Below are 22,590 nucleotides of genomic sequence, written 5' to 3'. Positions count from 1 at the left end.
AGTCGGGGAGCCGAGCAGCTGCAACTGTCAGCACAACTTCACATGTCATTACTTTCTGCTTAGTTAGGGCTTCATCAAGAAGGAAAGTGCAACTTTCTCCCCCAGCCTGGAACAGTACGAGACATGTCCGTTAAGTTTTCGACTGATGAGCGACTCTCGGGCTTGTCGGGTGTCATTAGGCGCGTGGGTGCCAAATCAGCTCGGAGCACTGGGATGGTGTCAGTCTGTCTCTCTGTCTCTGTTTCAGCACAGCGCGAGTACATCTCTGCATATGAAATGGTCCCCTCTGCAGTGGCTCATGCAAAACTACAGAGGCAGTAAGTTGAATAAGTGGCATTATACAGCTGGGAGCGTCAGCTCACGGGTGCGGCACGAACGCGCATCAGCGTGATTCTTTTGTCACTCGTCTAATAAAACACGATCAATTAAACATATTTGCCCTGCATGTTTGTCACCCCCCCCCGCCATCCCCCAACCCGTTGGGACAGGATGCTCCTGGGGCCTGGCTGTGGAAAGGCATTCACAAAGAACTCAAAGGATTTCTGAGCGGTGACAGCAAAAAGTGGTGCTATGCTTTCATGCACGCCATTAAGAAATCTTCAGAAGAAAAAACACACAGAAAAACCAAACATTTGTCGTGACCCGAAGCGTGTAACTAAAAGTTTTAAGCACATAACAAATTGAAGGTTAAATGATTCATTTAAAACAATCACCTTGGCCTGCGGCTCAGAGGAGATCGAGGCTGGGGGTGGGGGCTCTTGTGATTCCTGGAACGAAAAGCATTCAAATCTGTGCTGTGACGAGACCTGAAGGGAAAAAAAAAGTTAAAAGTCACTTTTTTTTTGCAAAAACAAAGGATACGCGCTCATATATTTCTGTTTACTGTTGCAAACGTGTGACATTTGGTTAATTTGCTTTTGGCTTTAAGAACTAAATTAACCTCTTAGAGATGCACAGGGCCCATTAGTCTGCATTAAAGAGCATCGTCTCCTCTCCTTGTGCTGACCTAACACAACCCTGGCCTCGGAAAATGTGCTTGATTTGCTGCAGGATTTTTATACGCATCTGCGCTAGCATACGTGCACGTGCTATCTATGTTGTATGAAGACGTGGTCAATACTTATGGCCTTATAGTTTCCCTACACTGCTCGAGCTTCTGATGCTTAAATATTTAAGTGCTGCTGAAGAAGGAAGACCTGAATAATGGAAGGAGAGAAGTTTGGGAAGCTCAGTGAAGCAAAGGAATGCCAGTTTGGAAAGATCAAGGATCTTAGGCTGCGAAATCTTAAAACAGTGAGGAGGGATTTAGAGAATTATTTCTCTGAAATTCTGTTTATCTTCTCCTGCGTGGAACTATAACAAGCTTACTGCTCTGTCACGTTCAAACTCCAATCCCTATGCAGCGTTTTCAGAAAGCTTGTCAGTGTCAGATTTTGATGCAACGCCTTGAGACTATTACTGTATAATTTGTGAGCGAGAGCGAAGAACAAGGGCCCGAATAGAATAAAGTGATTCCATTGGCTCCGCGGAGTAAACTGACCTTTCAGTAATCATGCAAACAAACTGAGTCACAGCGGTGGAGTCGTACACTGGGAGTCACTCAATGAGCCGCTCCTGACAAACAGAATTTATTCACATCCCTCTCGGTTACTCCAGTTTGCCTCTGTTCTTTCACCAAAAGAACCCAACCAGAATCCCCCTCGGCTCTGATCAAAGGGAAGCATGGGAAATGTAGTTCTCCCAGAAAGCTATGATGATAGGAGTCTTTTTTAGAGAGGGGTTTGGAGACTATATTCCCACAGACTGGTTCTCGCTTTCATCTCTGGGGATGTAAAAGACGAGGGTTTGCCACTCAGTAAAAACAACAGCTGCCGCTTAAAACAATAGCCCGAGCATCAAACAAAAAACGGGAGCATGCAAGGGAGTGAGTGAGAAGGGGTGGGTGGGTGGGTGAGAGTGTTAGAAAGACACTCAAATAAAACTCCCTGCCTAGAGATGAAAACTCACACTGTTCAAAAGTCCAGTGCCTCTGGCACCTTTCATGTTCTGTTTTTTTTCCCTCTTTTGTCCTTTGTCTGTTAGTTTAGGGGGGGGGGACCATTCAACTAATCTTTTTCCCCCATTGTCAGCTCAGATCTAAGTGTCACCTGGCATAAAGGAATCATCTGAGTCGTGTAACAACTGCAATATGGTTCGAATCTATTCCATCACAGAATAGCAGGAGGTGAAGAAATCCTAAAAAGGCCAGGTCACGGTCTACCAGAGCCAGTTTTTTAAATATTCTGAGTCAAAATCACATGCGGAAAGGGAGAGTTGAAGGGCGTGACCATGTTGTTTTAAAAATGGGCATACAAGGTGGTGTAAACATTTCTGAGAAGTGGTTTCCTGCTTGCTATGAGTCCTGTTTAAACTGCATAACTTTGAGGTGGAGCAGCCAAGTAAAAGAACAAAAAAGGGAGGAGGGGGAATCTGGGGAAGAGACCGATAACTTACCAGGAGGACGGGCGTCTGTCGGGTGAGCTGGAGAGAGAGCGCCTGCGGTATCGTGAAGAAGAGCTGCGGGACCCAGACTGGGAACGGGAACGAGAGCGGGACCCGCTGCCGGCCCAGCAGGAAGGTCTGCTGGGTGACAGGAGCAGGGAGGAAGGTGGAGAGACAGAGCCTCGTGAAGGGGAGCAGCTGGATGGTGGGGAAGAAGAGGGAGAGCAGGGGGCACAGTCAAAGAGTAGATCCAGAGGGGTGCCCTCCCATGGAAAGAGGAATCGACTTTCACGGCTCTCGTCCAGCTCTAGTTCGTCGTGGAAGGCCAGAAACCCCGGGTGAAGGTAGCTGGAGGCAGGCAGCCTCTGGGGGTAGCAGTCATTCTCTCCCCCCTCGAGGGACTGAGGAGCTGTAGCATTGTTCGTTTTGCTGCTTGATTCTTTTTCCTGGCTACCCGGGCTGTAGAGGGCTTGCAAAGGGTAGCCAAAGTGCTTGTTAAGTTCTGCTCGGATTTCCTGGTCGCACAGGAGCTTTCGGCTGGTGGCGCAAAGATTGTGTTGGTCCCTGTCAATAGTGGCCTCTTGTGAGGGGATCTGAGCGGTTTGTGTGAGGGCGTGCTCCCCTAACCCCCGAACCTGGCCCGCCTCTCCATCCACAGACCCAAAATTCTGCTGTTTAGCCAAAAAACCAGATGAAGCTGATAATGAAGGAAATGATGAAGATGACGGTGGCATGGCTGAATCCTTAAATTCCACATGCCTGCTCTCCACTTTGCCTTCAGCAGGCACTGGAGCATCAGTGGCACCTGAGGTGAATGTCATTTTCACAGCTGTGGTTGTGGTAACAGTGGCTGAGCCCCCATCCTTCTTATTACCAGCTGTTGCCTGGCAATAGTCATGGTCGCTGTAGTTACGGGGCGTTGCCCGCTTAGTGTTGCCGGTGCTGCGATACTCCTCAAGGCCGCCCCCCACTGCGTGTTGAGTGACGGAGTAAGGGAGGGTGGTGGTTGCTTTGCTCAGTTGGGCGTAAAGCTCAGTCTGTTCAGGACCCTTCCTGGTGGGGCCCCTGCCTGAGGCACCTGGGGCCGGGGCCAGAGCGCCGGGGCCCAACTCACTCAGCCTGGCTCTTTTGCATGCCAAGGCCGAGGAGGAACATGAAGACAACTTGGTTTTGAGAGATGCTTTGAAAGGATTCTCTTGACTGGCTTTGTGTGGGGGCGTGGTAGGTGGTGTCAAACCTGCGAGGGGAGGAAGAGACACAGGTTGGGTTGGGAACAGTAAAATGAAAATGGAATCATAACGCAAACCTCCCCACCTAGCCCCTCCCTCCTCTGCCTCCTCGCCCACACTCCTCTATAAACTCCCGGGTCAGTTTATGGACAGTGGACACAGATACATGCCTGATTAAAATATTCACTTTCCCTCGGCCTAATCCTATTTTATTGCAATCTTGACAGATTAATGTAATGCTTGGTGTAACTTGATATGGCTGCACTGTAATACGGATGACTTGCCATTCTCTGCCTCGCTGACCTTGAAAAGATCCCTTTTCGTGGAAAAAAAAAGAAAGAAAAAAATATAACCCCGGAAAGGACAAACGTAATGCATCTGATAGCAGGCAGGAAAAAAATTAAAGTGAATGTATCATATCTCTGCCCGCTTCATAGAAACGTCTGTTTTCATTCCGATGAATTGGCCGCCGTCCCGCGCCAAGACCCTTTTGCGTGTGTGTGTGTGTAGTCTCAAAGAACAATTGTGTGTGTGACGCAGTGCATGTTTAAAGATTAGCCAGCACCATCCACATTTTCTGTAAGAAGAGAACTGGATGTCACCGCTCTTAATGTTGCCTTAGCAAGCCTGGTGGTGGATCACTGGAAGCACTGGGAATAGGTTAACATTCCTTTCAGATGGCATGTCCCTATTGGATGTGCCCCCCGCCTCCTCTTGCTTCCCTCTCCCTCACAGATTTACAACCAGACAGATGGCAGTTATATGGGAAGTCCTGAGATGAGCCCACTTTATAGCATTGTTAATGCACTCACACAAACAGCCGACACCATTACTCTCGTTCTCCCCTTTCCTCCTCTTCCTCGTCGATCGCCCCCTTTTCGCTTTAGTTCGAGTCTGCCGTTCCGCCCTGTTCTCTCTTCCCGTCTGCCACCTTCCACCAGATCAATCTTTCCTTCTCCGGCTCTGTCTCCCTGCATCTTTTCCTGTTTTTATCTTCCGCAGAACAAATGTGCCCACACACGCAGGCACACTCATCGCTAACAGACTCTCACTGGAGTCAAACTCAGGCACTTTGAAACACCTACGCTCTCCCCTCTTCTTTGCCATTCTTATAATGCAGATCATTCTTCCCTTGCCGGCGAATTGCACCAAATGACAGCTATTAGTATCAAATCCCGTGTTAGGATGTGCACCGGAAAGACAGCCTGGCAACGAGCGTGTGGGATCGCAAAACATAAATGTGCATGTTTCGGCTGTGTTTGGAAGGCCTGATCCACCAGCTTATCATCCTACTTATTATCTGGATGTGCCTATAAGTAGGACTGCAAGCGCCCACTCCCCTTCCTCCCTTCCTTTCCTTCTCCCTTCTCGCTCTCCTCTGTCTCGTTCTCTCGCTCACTTTTTTCTCCCCCCCTCTTCCCCAGTCATGATAGCGAGACAGACATATATTTGCATTATGCCAATTAAATGAGCTTTGGAAATGAGAAAGGAGAGACGCAGAGAGGGAGAGTGGATGCTACACAATGCCTGAAGAACTTCTGTTTCACCAATCAAACGCCATCTGTCCAAAACAACGTACGCACGGGGTCATAAACTAGGAGCCATTAGCGATAGGCGGAAATAAATCAGAATTAGATAAAAATGTGCCTCTCAGTCAAACTTGCTAGTGATGGATGATCTGCAGGTGTGAGCACCAATCATGCGGGCCCCGGAGAGAAAGCGGTGGCGCAGCGATCGAGGCAGAAAGAGGCAAGGTTTTGGGGGGGTTTTTGGTTTTTTTTTTTATAGTTCTATTTTCTCATCCAGCTGCAAATTGTGAAGGGACCTCGGAGCAAAAACAACTCCAGGCTTAAAGAGTTGATCCGGCAGTAAGCTAGGCAAATAACAACACACAGACCACCTCTGTGTCATGAGATACAGTAATTAAAGACAACACAGCCGTACAGGGTAAATCTATTAGCTTGATAGAGATTAGGTCTGAACAGTCAGATCCCGGGAGGGTTGCTCACCGTACCTCTCCGAGAAGGGTCAAGATAACATGCAGTCAAACAGTCCAAACCTCGCTATTAATAACTACTAATCATCACTCGAGTAGGTACAAAGTGTACAAGTCCTCACAATTAAATTTATCTTTCTTTTAATGAGTGGTTACTACTACTACAACTCATCATAAAGGCATAAAGTAATAAACTACTGGAAGCAAGTCCAGGAAAATTCCACCAGTGCATGGTCAACTTGCCTTGGGAGTAGAAGGTGGGACCGCCCACCTGGTAGACTGCCATTTGATTATCAGTAACACCACCCTTTATCTCTATTGTAGTGGGATGATTCTCTAAATTTACGAAGGACGTGTAAGTCCGAACCTAAAAGCTGACAACTCTGCTTACTGGGATCTATTTCCATCTGGCTCGTACAGCGCTGAGACTCAAAAGCTAATCTCTAAGTGAGAAAGGCGCTCAGCAGCCCAGAGCTTTCTGGACTAATGACTTTCCTGCTAATATTCAATCCTACATTTTCCACAGAACGGGTTTAAGTCAGGTGAAAGGCTTTATTTGACCGTGCTTATAAAATGGATGTGTTGGAAAAGAACAGACGGCTTAGATTTGGCCACAGGTCAACAGACTCGCCCACGTGCAGTAAAAGCGGAAGAAATATTAACTGCGTTTGATTGCCACAGAGATTAAGGGGCATTGCTCTTTCCAATCTTTAGGTCTCAGCAGACATCCCCCCTCTGACCCTGAAAGCTTATCTACATAAATGGGTTAAACAGCACTTCAGCCAAACTGAGAAGGACAGGGGGATACCTCTGGAGGTTTGCTTTTCCACCCCCACAGGAGCTAAGTAGAAGACAGGGGGTATTGTGAGGACCATTTCCCTTGCTAGTAAATAAATAGACAAAAGGGCCAGGGCTCCTATTTTGTTTTATTGACCTTAGGTAATTAATCGTAAGAAAACGTGGTAATTACTAACATCATTGACATAAAGAGCGAAAGAAATGGATGACCTGCAATACTGCAGCTCTTCCCCTCACATTTTTGTCCCTTTTGTCTTTTAAATACTAATTACATATAGTTGTTTTTCTAATTTAGCTGAGCATAACTCAATAACACGAAAGGATGAAGTGACTGATAATGAAGAAATATCCCCAGTCTGGCAACATCTACGCAGCTGCCTGTGTCCACAGGGAATTTGAGTAAAGAAGGCGCTGATCATACAGGCAAAACTCAATTACACAGCAAAACCCAAAGAAAACAGCAGTCATCTGAATTTTCCCTGCCACGTGTAGGCTAAAGCTCCTTTTACTCATACACCACTTTCCATTTAATTTGACCATGTATGAACATGTTGGTTTCATGTATCAATGAGCCTCCTGGTCCCATTACTGCAAAGGTGATCTTTCAAGTTTGGACCTCATACACATTCACGCGTCGCTTTCACGACTGCAAAACGCCCCCCGTCAGCTCAGTAAAACATGACTTGTTAAGGAGAACCAGTTGAACAGCACAGGAATAAAATTAACGTGTGCGTAATAACGTAATAACAAGACCCCGTGTGATTGGGGCAGCTTTCTCAGCAGCACCGTGCAGCGTGCGAAGACCCTGCTCTTTGCAAAGTTTTAAAACACCTGACTATACTTCACTCGTGTCCATGCGGACCATACGTGCAACGATTCCTTTGCACTTCTTTGTCACTGTTGCGGTTATGTATGAATGAGCTTTAATGCAGCCGTGACCTACGTCTAAATGACAGGATGCCATTACTTGAACAGATTGATGAAGCCAGCATAGTTGTGTATTCTGCGCCTGGAGAGGGCTTGAGTGAGCTGTCAGTCAGAGAGCATTAGGATCTGGTGGAAGGAAAGGTATATTAACTCTTCACTAACAAACCAGTGGGAGTGGTAGGGCAATGGGAGGAGTTTGCTAATAAAAGCCGAGGAGATTGGAAGACCCAATCAATACTTAGGCGCATAAAATTGATCTCCTTATGTCTTCACCTTGAACTCTGAACTGTGATGGAACCCGAAAGGAATTAACCCATTACTGCCTACCACAGCTATAAGTACTCGGCCGGTCATTTAAAAAGAATTTATATTGTCAGAAAAAGTCTGCTTACCTGGGGTTCCAGCAATCTCCACACTTAATGTGCGTTCAGTGGTTTTGTTCTCAAACGGTGATCCCTTGTAGTCACTGGAAGACAAAATAAAACGTAGAACGTCTTACTTCACAGGTGAGAATAAGACTAAAGAAAGATGTAATGACCTAAAGAAATGGAAATGAATCACAAAAATGCCTCAGGTTGGATTCTAGTCTATATAGCTTTCTTTGATTTTGTCTTTTTTCTGTAGTTTCGATGTTGCCTTTTTTTCCCTAGAATAATGTGGAAAAACTTCTCACACTTACTTTGGAGACTCTGGGGTCAAAGGAAGTGGCAAGGTGGTTGGTTTGGCTGCAGAACACAAAGGAGCATGGGTAATTATTGATCTAAGTATAACACTCATGGTAGAAGAGAACAGATCCACAGTCTGCAACAATTAATCCCAAATTGGCTCAACAAATGCAAATATTACTAGGAAAAAAGAAATAAAAAAAAACACCCATTTCTAGTTAGAAAGCCTTACTATGGAGACTATTGTACAGAGTATATCTTTTTTTAGATTGACCCCATTTAAAAAATTTATTCTCTTAGGATAGACTGTTCACTCTGTGAGGCAGGATGAAGTGATGGTACGTGTTTCACAGGTGTCTAGACACAGACACCACGCTCAAGACAACAAACAGATCGAAATGGAAAAAGACATACAGCGAGAGAGACGATGCCACAAACAAGACACATGACAGTGGGTGAGCCCCTCCCTAGACAATAAAGTCATAATTGCATGCACCAACAGCAGAGGAGGGGGGGGAAAAGAAAAACAAAAAGAAGGAAGAAAGGAGAGTCAAGGAAGCTTGTGCAGTTGCCCGAGGCTCTGGCCGGCTTGTGCTCCAGCTAAGAGAAGTGTGGCTTTAGTAGCGCGATTCTAGAGAGCAGCACCGGGGCTCTGAGTCTAAATGTACATATTCAGCACACTCAGCTCAATCAGCCAAAGATGATTCAAGGATTGGCTTTGCGAATACAAGACGTACAGTAGCAAGACATGGCTCACCCCTTTTCCCACCCCCTCCTTTGTTTTTTCAAAGACAAAAAAAACCCCACTCATTTTGGAAAATTGAAAAGAGTGCCTCTGCGACTAGCAAAAAGCATTGGCGAGCAGGCTGTTTTGCTGTCATTGTTGCTGATGCCCTAACAATGACTTGTTAGATTCAAATTAGGACAGGGGGTTAGTCGTGAAATCAAACCGGGAAGTGGTTAGAGCAAGAGAGGGAGAAAAGAGAGCAGAGATAAGGCCAGTGGGGGGGATGCAGTTCATGATTACCTAACAATGGGTGGCCCTGGTCATCGGGGTGCTCGCTGAGTGCCTGCATGTGTGGGTGCCCTTGCCCTTGTATGATGCAGGGAGGGGTGGGCTCTGCAATGCTAGTATCTGGGAGGAGTGGGCTCGGTGGGCCCTGTGAGAGCACCGCTGCGGGGCTGCCCATGACATGGTCATCATCATCATCATCACCATCAACAACAACACCATCATTATCATCATCATCATCATCATCATGGTTAACATCCTCCCTGTAGCCCCCCTGGCTTGGCCACCCCAGATCTAGTCCAAAGGCCATGTCTAGCCCTGGATCTGGCTGGTTAACCCAGCTCTCTAGGTCAAAGGTGAGAGGTGACAATAGGGGCCTTGAATCAGGCTCCTCAGCTTGACTTACTCCCTTGTTTCTATCATCAGTGGTCCCTCTGAGCTCCTTCTCCGCCTTAACCGTAGAAAAAGCCCGGGCTGGACTCTCAGACCTCGCTTCTGCTAATTTGCTCTTACTGCTCCGTAAAGGGGTAATGGGAGTATGTGGGAGGACACGGGCCTGATACTGAGCGGGCCTGTTTTTGGAGGTGAGCAGCTGGCTAAGTAACGGGTGCCCCGGCTTCTCGTCTCTTTTCTTTATAGTCACTGTGATGTGCCTATGTGGCGCACGGCTGGCACTGTTACTGTTGCTACGGCCTTGCCTGCCAAAGCCCTCACGAGCCTGAGTGGCGCCTGCAGCCTCTCGGCAATGCTCACAGCTGTGACTCGCCTCTCGGGGAGGGAGGGAATAAGAGTGCATATACCTAATAAACCTAGCGGCGGCCAGGCGGCCCGCATCGCCTGGCGGCCTTCCTTCTTCACTGGGCGGCCCGTGCTCCAGTTTGGGGCGGGCATGGCCGCAGGCGGAGCTTCTGTGGCCAACAGGAATAGTAGCACCCTCCGACTCCTCAAACCCGTCATCGTGAGCGCAACGCTGCCACTTCCCAGCCCCAAGACCAGCCATACTACACTCGCCTCCAGCCCGGCTCTCACCTCGCTGGTGATGCTGCTGTGGCGGCTGCTGCTGCTGCTGTTGATGAGACGGCACAGCCGGCTTCTTCTTGGAGGTGGTAGAGGAAGAGGAGGAAGAGGTGGAGGAGAGGGAGGAGAACGAGGAGGTGGATGACGAGGACGGTGAAGAGGAGGAAGAAGAGGCACCGAGACCCATGCCACTCTTGTCCCTGCTACCAGCACCCCCCCAGGCGCTCTTGGCTTCGCTGGCTTTGGCGTGGAGGAGGATGTCATCGGTGGCGGTTAGGTATTTCAGCAGCTCGGTGCAGGGCCGCCTCACCGGGCGGTTCTGTTGACTGGAGCCCCCTCTTGCTTTGCCGTTCCAGGGGCTCTCCGTCTGCGGAGGGACGAGCAGAGAGAGAGCGAATGACTTAGTTAGCTCCAATAAAAAGTTTTGCACAGTGCAGCTGATCTAGTTGCGAGAAATGTTAAGTATTTTATTTGGAACAAAAACAAAAGTAGAAAAGAGACGGCGGCATGGAGAGCCTAAGAGTGTGACTCAAACAGCTCGAGCGCAGTGGTTGCCCAACTGTCTAGGAGGCGATGGTGGGAGTGCTGTCCGCCCATCATTTTAATTGCGTGGCCCCCCGAGCGCCACCGCGCCACTCTGTACGCACACCACGTCCTCCGGGAGTCCTCATTCGCTCTGCTCCAGAAACGGATGACTCAAAGACACAGTATGAAAATAGACTCTGTGAAGAAGGGTTGACGCACTGCATGTGCAAACACGGTACGCAGAGCTAACATATGTCTGCGCCGCATTCACCACACAGTGAGATACAGATGTTCTTTGCATTGTGATGATTTTGTGCATGCGTTAAAGCATAACAAATGCAGATTTCAGACAGTCCTACCGAGCAAGAGAACACAATTAAGTTCTATATGCCGATATGACACTGAATGCGCAGTATGCCACATTCTTGCGTGAAATGCAAACGGGCGAGAGTGAAATAATCCCATTTTTTCATTTAGCAGAATTCACAAAACCTGTGATACTTACGCTGACTAAAATTAAATCTTAATCAAACCCACCCCTATAGAAAAACACTCTCTTCAGAGCCATCTAATGAGTACATCAAGTCTGATATTTTGATCTTGTCGTCTCAAGGCATCAATCTCGCCGCAAGAACGCCTGTCGCTGCTTTTTTTTTTCTTTCTTTCTTTTTTTTCCCGTCCTCCAACAGGCACCATACCAAGGCGGATAAGTGGTGGAGCTAATGAGACAACGGTGCCGACGCCTCGCCTGGAAAGCCCAACAGCAATCAGCCTGTTTTCATTACGAGATGGCCCCCTGGGACAGTAGACTGCTAGAGCAGAAGTCTAACATCTTCTAAAGGCGGCCACCAAAACAGGCAAATAAAAAAAAAAAAAAAAGTGAGAAGAAGGGAGGGTGAGCAAGTAGCGGGAGAGAGCAAGAAAAGAGTGAGAGAGATAAACAAACACAAACAGGAAAAAAATGTGTGTACGGGAGTGAAATCAACAGCATGTGCGTGTGTGTGTGTGTGTGTGACTCCCTACCTTGACGACGGCAGGTGGTGGTCTGATCCGGTGGTTGCTGCTGGCTGCATGGTTCTGTGCCTTGCCACCTGTGTATTGATTATAGCTGAGCTGGGAGTTTGCGGGTGCCAGAAGGAGTTTCTTCAGCTGCGAATGGACCCAAACAGAACCAGAAAGGTGGGAGAGGAAGGAGGAGGAGCGGGGAGTCAGCGTGGGTTATGCAAATGGCACCTTTTAATTCAATTCGACTTTATTTAAACAGTGCCAGTTTACGGCGGCAGTCATTTCAGAGCACTTTACATTGTAAGGTAAAAGATTTACAATGGCAGCCTTTCAGTTACTTTCATTTTTTAACTCTCCAGTTAAAAAAAGACTTCTTTTTTTTTTTAACTTAAGTGCATGCTACGTGACATGAAAAGTCAAGCCTCTTTTTTTTTCCAGTGCAGGTGTTTTTGTGTACACACCACTAGGCTTCTTAATGTGATTGAATAAACACGCTCAGGCATTTGGCTAAAGGTCATTTGGAAGGAACCAGCATGGAATAAAATGGACTACAATGTCACATAACATAACATTTTAGGTCAAAGCCTATAAGCTAGAGAAAAACCCAGATGGCACGAACGTGTGTAAAAATAACAGCACCAAGGTAGGCCGAGTTCTTATTTGTGGTGGTGGGGGTGGGGGTGTTTGCCAAAAGAGATGACTCCGGCACAGGGGGATTAGCCGAGACCCTGCTGAGAGCAGACGAGATGAGATAGATTTCCTTTCCCCCCGACTTTCATTATGTCCCGGCTTGATTTCAGGGCCTGTGGCACTGTGTCAGCCGTAGTTGTCCCCAACCACAGCGTTCGTATCACTGAACTGGCGCCACGATAGCGCTGTTATGTAATTAGCGCTGAGCAGCAAACACACTGATCCTTTCCACTCACTTCCCTCCTACTTGCATCTGCATCCCGGCATGCTGCGACTGCACATAAATGAACACATTGTGGCAAATACGGAGTGTGAAGTCAGGTAAACGTCACACAGACAAATGACCGCTACTGGGGTTCTGGTCTTGTTGAGAAGTCTTATCTGATGTGTGCTTTGCACTGCCAAAAACGTGCGAGCACGTGCGAGATCGGAGGTCAGGTCTCGGGTATAACTCATGTCTGAACTGTAGGATGGTGCTGGTGTGAGAATTGTGATAAGGAAGAGCTGTAGCTGTTACCAGGGAAGGCTCCTCGGGCTCTGGGGTGCGCGGTGAGCCGTCGGGAGAGGAGGGACAGCTCTGGTCACTGGCATTGGTCACGTCCCCATCTGCCAGTGCCTCAAACGAAGGCAATCCGTCCTCATCCACCGGGATGCTGTCCAGGGTCTCTGTAAGCACTGCCAGCAAGTTGGCCTCATTTTCTTCATCTATCTTCTTAGGAGGGGGGGGGTAGAGGGGCGGAGAGGGGGGTAGGGGGGTGGAGAGGGGGGAAGACAGAGACAAAAAAGAGAGAGGGGGGGAATGGGACATTTTAGTCAGAAGAAGAAGTTGCATCCCTTTTTCTTTATTTCGGGGAAGTAAAGGTGGTGGGTGGCTTTCATTGTTAATATAGAAAACATTTGTTTTTTCTCGTTTTTGTAATTTTTATTTTTGTGCAGCAGCTGAGCTCACTGCGTTCTGGCAGCCTTTTTTACAAAAACACAAAAAACCCAAACAAAATTTGCCTCATGTGCATGTGAGTCAAGCCTGTCACTCATATTTTAAGCGAACAGCTTACTGGACCAAAATAATATCTCCCCCAAGAAACCCATTACCAACGCTGACAAGTAGCAAGTATCTGGGGGAAGACAGCAATGGGTTGGGGCAGGCTGCGGTATGGAGGGGTTTATGGTGTGTGTGTGTGTGTGTGGGTGGGGGGGGGGGACAAAGGGAAACAATGTGCAGAAGTTTGCTCTTCTCTCTCTTCAGCCCACAGCTTCGAGAGTCGCCGCTTGCCGACAAGATGTTTGCGAGCGGCCCTCAGATAAGGGGAAATTACGACTCGCCAAAGCTAAATAAATCTGATTTATTTAAAATTGCTGGTGTGACAGGCTGACATTCACAATGGGAGGGAACTCAGCTTCAACACTTTGCGATAAATAAAGCTTGTTCTTGCTACTCGAGCCCCCTTTTTTGAAGTACAGGAGAAGTTGTGCGCTCGCAGCTTATAAATGTGTGAGGAGTAAAGACAGAGAGATGAATGCATGGAGAAGGCCTTGAGATGGGGAGGGTGAGGTGTGAGCTGCCAGCTATTGACCGGGGATAATAACGGCATGCGTGTCGGAAAAAAAAGACAGAAAAACAAAGAAAAAGGAGAACGTGTATAGATCAATGTTAAGACTGAGAGTAATGCAGCTCACTTCACAAAGGGGAGCGTGTGAGTCCATGTGAGGAACGACTGTGTCTTTTCGCTCTCTCGTTCTCTTTTGCATCGACAAGTGACAACAGGAACTTAAGGTTCCAAGGCCATAAAAACCCCACGGGGCTTCGGGACAGCAGAGAGATAAACAGCCTCATCACCCTGGGACGTTCTGTGGCCAGCCCAACAAGAGCAAATCCCTTCAAGCACGCGATAGGATTCACGTGGCTCGGCGATGGCACACGGCCATCATTACGCCGGGGGTAGTCGCCGGCCTCTCAGATATCCACGCTGTTCCTCAGAAAAATCCCACATGCGCACGCTTCTATCTACCCTCACTTATTTAACACAATTACACACACAGCATGGACGCCGCTGTTTTGGATCTGCCGCCGAGATAGCGGCCATTTTAATGCCTCAACCCCCACCCTCCCCTCCTCCAATTTTCATTTACAGATGACACAGATATCTTGGACGTTCACTTAGCTAGCTAACAGTGAGGAAAACGTTAATCTGATGTTTATTGAGTAGATTTTCTCCTAACAACACGAACACTCAGTCATTATTAAAAAATGATAAAGGGGACATATTTCACAGAGATAACGCGGCGTAGGCTGGGGCTGTGCTGCATTGGCAAGCACATGCTTTGCAGGAAATTGCTCTGTATGAGGTGGCGTGCTGTTTAATTACTTTCAAGAAGCTTCAAAATCCACTGTGCTGGAACCCCCGTGCTATTGAAATGCTCACCGTTTGCCAGCATCCCAAGTTATTACCTGAGCACTAAGCGGATAGGTATTAACTGCTGATAAAGCCGGAGCCTTGGCTTAACCCAAACGCACATCCTAGCATGAGAAATTAAAATTAAGGAGCAATTTCAGATGATCAAAACCGAGTCTTTAATGAACTGGCCCTTCTGGTTAGGCACTCATTAACCATTCAATCAATGCTCCGTTTAAGGCGTGGCTTTATTTGCCTCGCAAGAGCGACTTTAAACCAATAAATCTATATTGGGAGGAAAGTGCATTACATTAAATGTTGGGAGAGCTGTGCAGGCTTTGTTATGTCATGGTTTGAAAGGGATTGGGGCATTTCTGCAGACTCAAATGTAATCCTGTTTAAAAAAAGACACACACACACACACAAAAAAAAAAAACCCTCCACCAATTGGCAGACTCCCACAGGTGCACTGTATCCCCAAAGATAACCCAGAAGGGACTCTCGTATTCTGTAAGAGACACTTGTGAAAACCCTGAGTCGTGACGATCATGCAACAGCCACTGCTGCGGCTCTAGTGGAGGCACTCATAGGCCAAGTGGGGATTTGAGAAACTGGGGTAAAGAGCAAACCTCTGCTCTGGAGAGAGAGAGAGGATGATCTAATGCCTCCGTCCACGAGGACGAGCTTTTCCACGCCAGCTTAAAGACCACACCTTGTGCACCAGAGTCAATCTACTGGCAGCGACTCTCTGGCCACTTGTTTATTTATAAACAAAGTCTCCATGTGGGTGGACCTCAGAAGCTATGGCACCCAAAGGGGGTAACACCAGCACAACCTAGCACCTTGCTGACGGCCCGTGCCCGCTTATATTGATTACTACAGCAGCTGCTGAGGGGGAAAAGAGGACAGAAAGAACAAAGAGAGGAGAGAAAAATTGTCTCGGCGGGAGCACTTTCTCGTCCATCCCGCTTAATGGACCTCACCGAATTAAAGAGATCTTAACAATCCTGGGCTAATTGTGGGATCACAATATATTAACCCCACTCCAATTCTAAAGGGTGCCATTTTGCAGCAGTTTTATTCCAAATGCTTCAATTAGCCATAAAACATGCTGGCAAGTGCTGGCAGAGCTTCTCTTTACCCCCCGCTCCTCCTTCACCCCAGCCTCCCCCCGCGCTGGAGCAAAGAAAGCCAACTTCAGTTGTTCATTATTAGGTGAGGCCCTTTTGTTATCAGACAGGCTGTCTTTGAGATTGTCCTTGCCTTTAACTCTTTTATTGAGTTCTACAGCACAGCATTATGTTCCAGGAGATACTATTCACACGGGCTGATAACGGAAGGTGAAGGTGCTGCTTTAGACAAACACTCGCTCCTGCACGCCGGGGCAAATAGCCAAATTAAAATCTGCTAATTGCTTCCTGAGGATTCCACGCTTCTTAGCGAATTTGCCAGGGATCAAATTTTAACGGGGGCAATGCGTGATTTAGACGTTTAAGAAGAACCTAAAAGTGTTTTGAAAGTGCCAGAATGACAAACCTGGTGGCTGAGTAACATCGGGACGGGGTTTAGACAGGCTAAACAGCCCCTCCGCAATCTTAAATTGAGAAGCAGAACATGTGACAGACACTCTGGGCGCGCGAAGATAAAATATCTCCCATAAAATGGGTCATCTAGTATTTAAAGTGCTGTTTATTCTCGCTGCCTCTTCCTGCTCTTTCTTTCTGTAAGTACAAGCACGCCAACCAGTTAGCGCAGACAGAAAACGTGCTTAATAAATTGGCCACAAAATTGGGTGGTAGGGTTAAAGCTACGCCCTGACAATTTAATTGCTTTGCTCCATCTCCATCTTTGTTCTCCCCACCACCACCAACTCTGCACCCTTCTGTCAGATTTCAAAAGCGTTCCCTTGGATGAGGTTAAGCTTGACACGGGCCAGACCTAATCATGGCACAATCAGAAACTGAAGGGTGTGTGTATGTGTGTGTGCAGCATGTGGGGTTGTGGTATCAAGTCATCACATCTTGACTCTGCCAAGAGAAGCAGCCTTGGATTTGATAAACAAATAATGTCATTCTGTGTTATTACCCCCGGCCCCCAGATTTCAGAGGAAATAAATCAAAGTCAGGCTTGCCGTTAAGGCGTTAGTCAGGCCTGACACGTCGGCTGGTCACACAGGCACAACATATGGCAGCGGGGAAGGAGAGAGAAAGGAGAGGCAGGGAGGGTGAGGTACAACACGGCGCGCGGCGGAGAGACAAATCATGGCAGCCACCAGAGACGTCTGGCCATTTAGCATGAGCTTACTGAGATGGAGAGAGGGTGATTATGGCCTATACGGAGCGATGAAACCATACATAACACTGTTAAGTTCCTGTGAGTGTGTGTGCGCGCGTGGCCGTCTGCGCGAGCGAGGCGGCGGTGGCACACAGTCTGATGATGTTCCAAATCATAAAACTAAATGTTAAACCTCAATTGTGGTCAGGGCTGTGAATGTTTCACGACATGTAGCTGTGAACTGAACACTCTTGTCATTTTCCATGTGACTACAAAGTCAACAGAGCATCTCGTTATTCAGAAACCATTTCCAAAGCAAATGATCCTATGAAGTAGATATGGTGGCTCTACATGTTCTGGACACACACCCAAAAAGAAAATTAAAAAAATCATAGTACTGGTAGTATAAAATCTCTTGCTTTCTAAATGGAGACAAGCTTGTCCAGCCTCGGCACCAGGCAGCTGATTTTAGCCTTCCCCGTCCTACTTAGCTGTATTTCCATAACTGGTCTGGATAATCCTTTTTTATCGGGCACAAAGTCACTATTTTCCATTTAAACAAAAACGGCAAATGAGAGAGTGATGTCACAGGAGTCGACTGCTTAGATGCCAGATGCCTATCCGGGTTTAGAAGGCTACGTGAGTTATAAATCAGCGAGGAAACGGTTCGAGCCATCAATAAGGAACAGGATGTGTGTGCGCGCGCGGAGTTGATGCATCTCCGGGGAACCATTTGAGACTGTTACAGCACTATCAGATGAGTTGATGGGGGAATGAGAGAGGAAAAAGGGGAAGTGAAAAGAGGGGATATCTTTCTCTGCGTTTGTGTGTGTGTGTGAGACAGAGTGAGCCGAAGAGAGAAAGAGAACTCTTGTTACACTTTTTGACACAGGCCAGATCCGATTGTGACACCTACCCAAGGGATGTTAGCAGTGCTGTTCTTTCTGGTTCTGTGACGGGGGAAAAAAAAGTCCTTTGACTGGTAACCTTGCTGCTCAAACTCACCACCTGAACTCTGTCACACATCTGCTGAGATCAGCTGTCACATGCCTTCAGACCCGTCAAGCCCTTTCTGTCTAACTTTGGGTCACGCGGTCTCGGGGTTTGTGCCTTTTCGCAGAAGCGCACGTGACCCGGAAAGATTTGCAATCTTGCAAAAAAAAAAAAAAAAAAAAGCATCTCTAGAGACAATGCAAACTGCCGTCGAAACGCATTATTTATGACACAACCGTAAAATAATCCAGTAACCTCTATCTAAACACGTCGTAAAACGCACGCACGCACGTCTACATATCACACATTCTCGCACAGCTAACCAAATAACAGCTCGCAGGAGGCTCTGGTCTGTCCCGGTACAGCCTCCCCATCTACAGTTCTGCCCCAAGCTGCTGTTGTTTTCCTTCTACAGCCATCCAACAGATGGTCCAAGCAACCGTTTGCTAACACCACCAAATCACACACCATCATAATGATTGGACACTCTTTTGTTTTGGCAGCTACCTCCCAATCGGCTTGGCATGTGGAAACACTGATTGCTGTGATTGCTCTGACTGTGCCTTGCTCTGACGGCCACAGCAGGAGGGAGAGCAAAACAGAGATTTGGAGCTTCAAATAAGGAATATTCAGCTAGATGCACAAATGTGATGAGGAATGGTGCTTCTCTCTGCTTTTTTTCCCCCTTCTCCTCCTAATGGCATGCAAATAGCTATTTGCTTAAGTCAGCAGCTCTGAATGTGCACTACTAAGCAAGGGGCCTTTGAACCTACTGTTACACTGCTGATAATGTGTTGGAGGAACACAGGGAGGGGGGACAGAGTGAGCGCAGAGAGGGGCAGAAAAAAAAAGAAGCAGACACAGTGTTTCCACTGTCCATCTTGCCGCTACATTTCCTGGCTGGAATGCAAATCTGTCATCGGCTGTCAAGTGCAGCTATTCATAAAACAATTACATACAAAGAGAATGCAGGCCACTTCAGTTCTGACATTTACACAGATTTGAGAACGAACCAGAGTTTGTTGGGTTTTTTTCGCAAAGAAGACTCAATGTTATTATCCTCCTCTGACACCACCTTTAGACACACACGCACACACGCGCACCTTCACAATGCAGCTCCCTGACCTTTCGGGCCCTGCCGAGCCCATCGAGAGTTCGTGGCGTTTCATTTGTCATGGTAATGTCTTCCTCGGAAAGACGCCAACCCCAGGAGAACCAGGATGGAGTGGACAAGATATAGTCGTCTGCAGCGTTTTCAAACCGCAAGACGCCTCGAGGTGTGCTCCTGTGTCACTATCCCGCTGAGCATCTTTGCGTGCGCGTGTTTGTACACACGACAGGGGACCCTATATCGGAAATTTATGGTAATTGAAAAAGGCCCAATCTTTTGGGAGGGGAAAAATGCAGTCAATTTGATTCCGCAGCGCAAAAAAAGGTCACCGTATTCAATTTGCACTCAATGCCATATGTGGCACGACAGGGAAACACCTGAAAGCAAACGATCTTATCGTGGCCTCGCAGGCTTCGCCACTTAACCGCCGCATAAAGCTATTTGCTGATTACTAAATAAACGCATTATCTTTCACTTTGATTTTTTGCTTGCGCGCGCAAGCCGGCGCCTCGTCGCTTTTGGATTCAGGTAGAAAGCTGCCACTGCGGCGTGTGCGCCTCTTATCCGTGTCGTGACTTTGCGAGCGTGTTATCTGAGTGTTTCTTTCTTCTTCTTCTTCTTCTTTTTTTTTTGGCCTCGCACACTTTCCACTGCCGCGTGTGTGCGGGCTGCACGTCTGGTCGAGCATGTAGGGCTGCACGAGCTCTCGCATGTTGGGTGAGTGGTAACAATGTGGGGATGCGCCCATCTTTACAAGCAAAGAAATGAAGAAAACATCAAAGGAACGGTGCACGTAAGTCGATACAATCCCAACCCATCGATGTGAGGCAGGGATACGATGAGAAAGGATGAGGGGTTGGGAATGTGTGGGGGCATGAAAGCTCTCACGGTATTTCTTTGTAGCTGCCAGCGCCGAATTCTGAGCTGAATTTCATCTTAATCTGGGATCTATTCTCTGTGGAATACTGATCATGTTGCCTTTTTGAATGGATAGGCTTGCCCGTGACAGTTTATATTTAGCCGAGCAGACCCGACACACCTGCACCCACTAGTAGAGTGCGTAACGTCTGCCAAACACAGAATGATCAATGGTCGTTGACCACTTGATGACAAGCGTCCAACACTCGAAATCCCTTCCCTATCTGCCCATCAAGTTATTATACAACAAAGCCCACAGCAATATGAAAAGAGGTTTGGCAAGCCAGTGTATAGCCTGAAAATGGGTTTCTGGAAAGAGCTGATCAACAAGCAGACAATTTTAGAGCCGTTGACTTCCTGATGTCAACAGCACTATCATGGCAGACACATCCAGCAGATATATCCCAAATACACCACTTCACAAATTCACGAAATACATATTTTACAGTTAAATGGAGTCTGCTTTCAATGTGTTTGTGCCAAGTAATAATAATGCTTACACGTACATCGTAATTTTGAATTGAACACCTGCAACCCATAACCCCCATTCTTTTGGAGACACCCAGTCCGTTTCTACATCCATCTCTGACACAGCTAACCCCCCCGCGACTGACGTCTCCTTCTTAAGTCTCAATCTAATCCAAATGACATTTTAATACGCTCAATTTTTGCTTTTCAAAAAGTCAAACAAAAAGCGGCATTTTTCCCTCCGCGCTGACAAAATGTCTGCAAAAGCATCAGCTCCTACTGCAGCTACTGATTGGGCAGCAAGTGAGTCATCCAAGCATCGAGTCACTCATACATCTGCAGAGCCTCCGAGAGCCTCTTGAACTATTTGAGGCCTGTGCAGACTTAAATGCTTCAGGAATAAGCTGGAGCTATGAGCATGCAGTGCACATAATAAAGCTCCTTTCAAATGGGGAGGGGGGTTTTTTCCTCTTTTTTTTTCTTTTCCTCCAGCTTTTACAAACTGACTCTCAAACAAGGGAAAACCTTCGTATGTACAGTGCAAGACTGCAATAAGACACGGACAAATGCATTTACCTAAACTGTATGCCAACAACAACAAAATAGACGTTTATCAAAGAGCACTTTCTCTCATAAACACGAAAACTTGCTTTTATTTCATTACTAACCTGTCGTGCAAGTTCGTGTGGAAGTCGTGTTACAACCAGCAGAGCCTGACAGAATATGGCAGACTAACGGGGTAGAAGACTTCTACAACTGCTGGGTTTACCAGCATAGAAATATAAGCAGGCCTTTGCTGAAGACAGGCAGCAGAGTTTTGTCCAAAACTGACAGCGTTTCACCCCAAATCGTGGCACGCACTGATTGAAGACTTGTCTCCATGCTGTTCCCCTCTTTCTCAGCATATATATATATATATATATATATATTTCCCCCCATTCCACTCTGTTATTTTATATTGCTTTCTCATTACTGGCTAGTGCTTTCTCTCTTACCTTTGCTCATCTCTCCCTATCAGTCTGATCAGCTCATTTTATCTCTTTGCCCAGGAGGAGCCTGCACTTCCCGCCTTTGTTGCATTAGAGAAAGCATTCCAGGAATCCCAGTTTATATATCTTCCTTCCACTCTAAAGTGTACACTGTTAAATAATACAAGGAAAGTTGGCCTTATCGCACGGGATCGGCGCGACATGTTGCTGTGTGAGTGAGAGTATAAGTCGGTGGGTGGGAGGGGTGGGGATTATTGGCTTAGTGTTTTGGCCAGGTTAAAGTGAAACAGCCCTGAAAGGCTCTTAGTGAAGATTACCCCACGCACTAAAAATAGTCATTTTCACCCAGTACACACACACGCACACAGACACAGACACAGAGACAGGAAGCAAGTGTCTAACGTGATGTGTCTGGCCAGAAAAAAACCCCCACTATCTGATCTTAGCATTGGGTGTCTCAATTCCACAAAGACACAAACACACACATGCACACACTGATGGCTCCGCTCTGATGAGAGAGATGGGTATACACTTGGGGCATGGGATCAGCTGGGGCAGGAACACCAAACCATGCCTCAATCAGCAGCAGTGGCCCAGTGGGAATATGTGTTGAGTGTGTGTGAGAGAGAGAGATGAGGGAAGGGGGGACTAGACAGGGAAGCCAAGCAGCCACCAGCAGACCCAAAGATGTTCCCTTGCTCTTTTTCCAAACATTCCCTGTGGGGACTTTATTTTGGCTATATTCACCATTCTGCTTACTATCCTTTTATTTTTTTCCCCTCCTCCTTTGCTCCCATCTCCCTTCCAGCCTTTCCTTCCAGAAGTGACTGTTGGGGGGCCAGAATATATTTGTTTAGCCACTGCTGCTCCAACTTGCCATGAGCCAGGGACAAATGCCTTGCCTTGGGAGTGAAAAGACAGAGAGCGGGAGAGAGGCGGAAAAGGGAGCCTACAGTGCTATGGGGCAGCGGGTTGAGAGCTCTTGTTGTGGAGTGGATCTGACAGATGCTCCGAGATGACACAGGCTTGGACAACCCATGTCGGCATCTCTCTCTACTATACATCTGAGCCTATTTGTCTGCGCTCCCTCTCATTTATG

The 22,590-nt window shown here is 47.3% G+C and overlaps 1 protein-coding gene across 9 annotated transcripts in view; it reads right to left on the bottom strand.

The window, feature by feature from the left end:
- Positions 1-22,590, bottom strand: part of ppargc1a (peroxisome proliferator-activated receptor gamma, coactivator 1 alpha) — a 300,416-nt gene that overhangs the window by 5,910 nt on the left and 271,916 nt on the right. For 2 of the 9 annotated variants that reach the window (XM_085154763.1, XM_085154766.1), the window contains exons 3-9: positions 12,863-13,057; positions 11,674-11,799; positions 10,138-10,492; positions 8,111-8,156; positions 7,824-7,897; positions 2,494-3,718; positions 714-806 (exon numbers count right to left, since the gene is read on the bottom strand). In XM_085154763.1, coding sequence (XP_085010889.1) covers positions 714-806; positions 2,494-3,718; positions 7,824-7,897; positions 8,111-8,156; positions 10,138-10,492; positions 11,674-11,799; positions 12,863-13,057 — 2,114 coding nt within the window. Of the gene's footprint in view, positions 1-713; positions 807-2,493; positions 3,719-7,823; positions 7,898-8,110; positions 8,157-9,123; positions 10,493-11,673; positions 11,800-12,862; positions 13,058-22,590 lie in introns of all 9 variants that reach the window. The other 7 variants (XM_085154765.1, XM_085154767.1, XM_085154759.1 and 4 more) reach the window with 5 other exon arrangements.

The sequence above is a fragment of the Neolamprologus multifasciatus genome, chromosome 3 (assembly GCF_963576455.1).
Source record: "Neolamprologus multifasciatus chromosome 3, fNeoMul1.2, whole genome shotgun sequence".
NCBI lineage: Eukaryota > Metazoa > Chordata > Actinopteri > Cichliformes > Cichlidae > Neolamprologus > Neolamprologus multifasciatus.
The sequence above is the reverse complement of the archived record's forward strand: the minus strand, read 5'-3'. Positions and strand labels throughout refer to the sequence as shown.